General features: G+C 36.5%; 1 protein-coding gene across 1 annotated transcript; it reads left to right on the top strand.

Moving 5' to 3' along the window:
* The first annotated feature begins 1074 nt into the window (after nucleotides 1–1074).
* IFNK (interferon kappa) lies at nucleotides 1075–1641 on the top strand. The gene has a single exon (XM_030467623.1). It carries the CDS (start codon nucleotides 1075–1077, stop codon nucleotides 1639–1641), a length of 567 nt encoding a protein of 188 aa, XP_030323483.1.
* Nucleotides 1642–6128: the final 4487 nt, after the last annotated feature.

Genomic DNA, 6128 nt, shown 5'->3' with positions numbered 1-6128 from the left:
TGCACTAGGGGAAGGCAGCAGTATCTAGAAACATGACACTTTGCTAGTACATATTTGGGAACCAACCAAACACTTCCATTTCAAGCCACAGTGCTTATGCAGCACTATCTCATAACCCTCATCACAAAAGGTTAAGACTGTTTTGGGTCATTACATGCAGTGCAGCTGGCCCACAGGCATGACACTCAGCAGTGTACACTGGCCAGACACTGGGCATTACACTGGATGTGTGTGAAGATAAGACATTTTGCTGCCAACACAAGTAAATACCAGTCTTCTTGAGAGCTTGTCTTCACAGAAGGCTTCTGAACAGAAGTTTTCTTACTCTGAAATGTAAGGATTTCCTCTTCCTTGCATAATAGCATGCCATCCTTTCAGTCTTTAAAAATTAAGGCTGATTCATCAATTAAGTAGAGGACAGCATCTCTGAGCAGTGAACCATCAGAGATTTTGGAGAGAAAGGCATCTCTTTTAAAAGTTGTATATATATTTTTTTGCCAATGTAGCTATAGCAAATACTCATGTCAACAGCAAGGTTATTTTTCTAATAAAATTTAAGCCACTTTCCACGCATCTTGTCCTACCAATAAAGATATTTGGTTTTTAATCAATAAAATTACGTTTTGCTTGTCCACATACCTTATAGCTAGGGATTTGATTATTTTTCAGTCTTTTCTGGGTTAAGCATGAAAGTAAAATGTCTCAGCATAAAACAAGACTACCTGTTCCTGTAAGAATGTGAGAAGATGAAAGACCTGTACCAGTCTCTGGCCTGCTGATCTGTCCATGTCCTCTGACAGCCAGATGGACTCACTTACTCTTTTTTTCAATTATATGCAGTCAAAGCACAACCCTTGATACTGTTTAAAACTGAAATCAACAGTAACCTTGGCAGGATCGCAGCTGATAAAAATGCAATTCCTACAAAATGAGTAATACCCGGGATGTCATACAAAGGCAGTAAATTCAGAGACATAAAAGAGATACATGTTAGCACAGAAAAGACAACCAAGAAATTGCAAGCTTGCCGATCTGCAAAAAGACAAGGAAAATAGTAGTAACTACTTCATCAGCATGACCATCTTGCTTCAGAGAAGTTTACTGCCAGTTTGCATTACACTAGCATTGTACATCAAAATCTTGCATACGGTTTGCCTCTTCGAAGGAATCAAAGCGAACCATTTTAACATGAACTCTCTGTTCAAAATAGGTGGCTACTCTTCTCAGCAATGTCTCCATGAAACAACTGATTTCAGATTCCCCAAGGAGGTTACTAAGGTCACACAGAACAATATGACAATTATAATCTACGAGTTCCTCCAACAAACTTTCCAGCTATTTAGCAAAAATCTTCCTGTTGGCACTTGGAATAAAAGCCAGACTGAGAAATTAAAAAACAGCATTCATCAGCAAATTGAAAAAATAGAGATATGTTTGTCAGAAGAGCTAAGAAGAGCAAGAAACAGCTTTCAAACATGGATCCTAACAAGCACTACATTCAGCATGAAAAAGTACTTCAGAAGAATCACCAATTTCCTAAAAGATAAACAATACAGCCACTGTTCCTGGGAAGCCGTCCAAATGGAATTGAGAACATGCCTTATAATTTTTGACAGTCTTATGAAAAAACATACATTATAAAGAGGTAATGTCTTCTATTTTTGTAATCTTTATAATAACTTGTTAATTTTACCATTTTTGATAGGTTTGTGTTTTCCACATTTTAACCATTTCAAATTGATAATTGCAGCTTGTTTTCAAAAATAATTCCATGCTCTAGGTTAAATATATTGAGTACTCAGGTGAAGGGGCACTTGGTATTACTGCATCTATAAAAGATAAGATCTTTCAAAACCAGGTGGATATTTCTCCCCTGTATTCTTTCTTTTCACTGTGAAAAAGTTTTTCTGTCTTTCTATAGAATATCCCACTTGTTCTATTACCTGAAACTCTTGCATTTGGACACTATATATGTTTTACTTTACATTAGTTCACTAATGCTGAAAAAATTACAAAATGCAGACATACAAGGGGAAGATAAAATTTCCTGGAGTCCTGTATGCTGCACAGATCTCAAATTATAAAAAAGATGAGAATTTAACATGACTTGGACTTCTCTAAACTCAAAAAATAAAAATGGGTAGACCTTCTGAGTTAGAAAAGTCAATTCCCATTGACTTTATTTTGCAAGTGGACTCATCTTTATATCCCATGAAGATATAAACCCCAGCTTCTTATACAGAATATTCATTAACTGCAGCACAGATTTTTAGGATATGTTGGTTCATAATGCTATATAAAATACGTATCTACCTGTTTTGAGTTCACAAGAAGACATGATTAATCTGAAAACATTTCCTATATGGCCACAAATGCAACCAAATTTCTTCCACTCCTCTCCCATCTTTATTTCCCTCACATAGGCAGAGCAAAGCAGTGCTTCAGGTCATCATCCTCATCAGTTTAACTGCTATTCAGGAGATGTGTATGTAGCAAAATTTCTTAATGAAATTGTGTTATTATTCCTGAGTCCAGGAATGCAACAACAGGATACTTTGAACTGCCTAAGTTAAAGCATCTAAATTAGACACTGAGCTAAGGAGATGAGGCCCATCCACATCACTCTCAAGTGTTCCTACTTTACAGAAACAGGGGAAGGAGGGACGGACTTCAGCCTCCTAAATAGAAGTTTACTTTTAATCAGCAGTGTGAAAACTCCGTTCTTTAGCTGGTTGTATATAGAGCATAAGATCAATCTTGCACCTAGTTAATGTTCAGTTGCCAACAAACTCATTAATCAATCTCTAGAAATTCTGTTTTAATTAAAACACTGAAAGCACATGGTCACCACAGCAATGTTTGACACCAGGAAAATATATTCAAGCACCTTTAATTCTGAATTATTTTTTTTAAATTTGCTGATTTTGCTGTGGGAAATTAATATAACCCGATTCTGTATATCCAACTTAATGAAGTTGCTGAACTGAAGCCTGTGAACTTCAGATTTTCCTATGCATAATACACCATGAAGATGATGTCAAGTTGTATCTGTGTAATTATATCTATGCTGGACATACGTTTCTGTGCTTCAATCTGCACTTGGATTTCAGTTTCTGAAAAGCCAGGAGTCAGTACAGACTTCAGCAGGTTATGACTAGACATGACCTTACACAACCTACTAGATGTGTGTCCATCTCTTACTTGCGGAATCACAGTGTATTTAGGTAATGACAAAGCCATAAGAAAAAGCCCATCCCTGGACAGTATGGAAACATTTGCTTCCTTCATTTGCTCTTTTGAGAAGGCACTTTCATTAATTTAAGCAGATATAGATATTCATTCATGCAAGTTTTATTGTAAATAGTGATTCACATTTCAAGATGCAATGATTTTTATTTTTTTAAGAAGGAAATAGAGAGGCTATAAAGCCATCCACTCATTAAGTGATAGTTCAGGGTATCTTGGTAAGCTTAACTAACTGCTGTCAGACAGGTAGTGTTTAAGAACTGCCTGCTAGCTTTCTGAAAAACAAACAAACAAAAAATCTTTGCTTTTAGATATTATCATATCTTACAAAAGAAAAAAGAAGGTATTGTAGACAATACTATTTTCACATTTTCTGTCTGGAATTCAGTGTTAACCTTCCATGAGGACAGATGTGCAACTTTCTATTCCTGTGGAAAGAGTTGCTATGTCCATGACTGATTACAATCTTCTAGTATTAGAAGTCAAGTAACTTTAAGCCTCAACCTTTCCTCTTGTAGGAGTACTTAGAAACGTACAGCACCTTACTATGAAAAATTCTCAATTACTTTTCATCTCATGAAACTCTTACATTAAAACTTCTTAACTTTTTATTATTACAATAACTGGAGACCAAAAAAAAAAAAAGAAAAAAATCATGTCTATTTGTTCAAGTCTTTGTAGATGGGTTGTTTTAGAACCACTGTGGATACACCACTTCATTGTCTACTTTATCATACACTCTGTTACAGTATCACTGGGTACTTCCATACAAGAACAAAGGGGAAAAAAGACACTATGATGAGAAAGTAAAAATATTCTTACACTCTTAGAATTCGTACACAATTCAAAGTCATTTAAAATTTCACTTTAAAACTTACTATGCTTCAAGACCCTTTAGCTGAACAGGTTCTTGACTATTTTCGTAGGTAAAAGAAGAAAAAAGTGGAAATCCATGTTTTTTCAGGGATGTGCCATCTACCCTCTTCAGTACTAGCATTTGTACCATGTGTTAGCAGTCAATTAAAGGTTGGGTCACTTTGAAACGTAGACAGTTGTGAAATGGAAAACACAAATTGCAGATCTCCCAAGATTCAGAGCTAGAGTAAGGAACGCATGACCGAAGGGTGAGAAACAACGTGGAACTTCATTTCTTAAACCTCTCAGCCTTACTTTTTTGGTTTCAGCACACCGAGAGTATCAACCGTCTAAGACTTGGTGTCGAGTCTTCCCCAAGCTGTTTTAAGTGTCTGTCCAGCACTCCCTCCAGCTGCTGATTTAGAGACTGCACTCATCTATCTGTCAGTATTTGTTTTAAAACTTCAGAGCTGCATAATTATTACAGATAAATTATCTTGGGTTTTTGTACCTCTAAGTGGTAATAAGTGTAAAATTACAAAAACAAAAATTGCAAGTCAAGCTCACTGTAGTGGGGAAAGAAGATTTAAGACAGAAGAGATCCTCCACTACCAATTAGCCTACTGCATGTCACTAGCCACAGCACTTGCTATAATTCTGAAATAAAAACCTTTATCTTTTGATAGAAAATCCTTTTTTCCTGATTTGATTGGTGAGGTAAGGAAAAGCCCTCAACAGCAAAAGCAACAGATATTTTAAATTCAATCTGAACACAGATTCTCTAGATCAAACAGATCTTGGAAAGTCTTAAGAGCCCCCTGGTTTTAGAAAGTGCACTCCCTGAAGCTATTTGATTAGCCTCGGTCCCTGTAACAGTCCCCCCTTATCTTTTTGGGTTGAATAAAAAAAAAATCATGGTTCAGAAGACAGGATAGCCCAATTTTACACCCTCCCTTCTTTCGTCACTTTTCAAACCCTATTCCTGTCCTGTGCTAACACTTACTGAACCTTTTCGTGAACTCAACAAACAGGGAATTACCCAACCAAGCCAACAAAATCCATACTTTTGCTCCAGTAAAGATTTAAAGCAGGCAAGAATGCACACTGGATACAAGAACCAGCATAAAAGAGAATGGTGAGTGTGGCAGCAAGACTGCAGAAGAGTGATCAAAACCTCCTTTCCTGTTGCTATCTGGACCAAACTCCTTTAAAAAAGTCTCTTCTGGGTTTCTCTGTAGGTTTTTCTGTCTTGTAGGTCTTCAGCCATACTGTCAGTTCATTCATAAGAATTTTTACCTTAACATATTAATGTGCTAATTACTTATCACCAAAAAATATTACTGCAGTAGTAACCTGATAGTTTCTCTGGAAGCAAATTTAATTGTACAGTATTTAGCAGTTAAATTCCAGTTATATCTTACTAATTTCAGCTTTCTGTCTCCATCTTACCCACACAGGCCTAAGTCCTTGTCTCAGAAGAGGCTCCCAAAACTTATCTGTCAAACATACCACTTACTGAAGCATCAAATCCTGAGATAATATCCTAAAACAGCAAAATGAAAGTAACATTATGCTCTGTCTACAAACTCCATCTGAGATCTGTTTAAATGACTGAATATTAAACAAAGACCAGAACCCTGTTTTTCCTGTAATATTTTTAAATAATTACTATTCCAAATGACTCTGTGAATCATATTCTCAGGTCACCTGGCGCTCTCCACTTCTCCGTATTTGTGCTCCAGAATAAGATTATCTTCCTCAGGGACCTCCAGCACTGCTGAGTACTTTGCTGGCAATTAATAAAAAAATATTTATCATGAGAGAAGTATCAGCAAAGAAGCTGAAGTGATTTGGACACATCCCAAGTTTCACATCACTGACTAATGTGCTTTAAGCAGGACCAGCTACTACACCAAAACTGGCAAGCAGCATTAAATCATCATTGCAAGCTGCTTGATGCCAAACAACATCAAATTATTCTGCATCCAGCTCCTTATGCTCTTTAGCACCTTCTGGAGCTCTGGATT

This window comes from Calypte anna, chromosome Z (genome assembly GCF_003957555.1).
Source record: "Calypte anna isolate BGI_N300 chromosome Z, bCalAnn1_v1.p, whole genome shotgun sequence".
In the NCBI taxonomy this organism is placed as follows: domain Eukaryota; kingdom Metazoa; phylum Chordata; class Aves; order Apodiformes; family Trochilidae; genus Calypte; species Calypte anna.
This window is presented reverse-complemented; position numbering and strand designations above follow the sequence as displayed.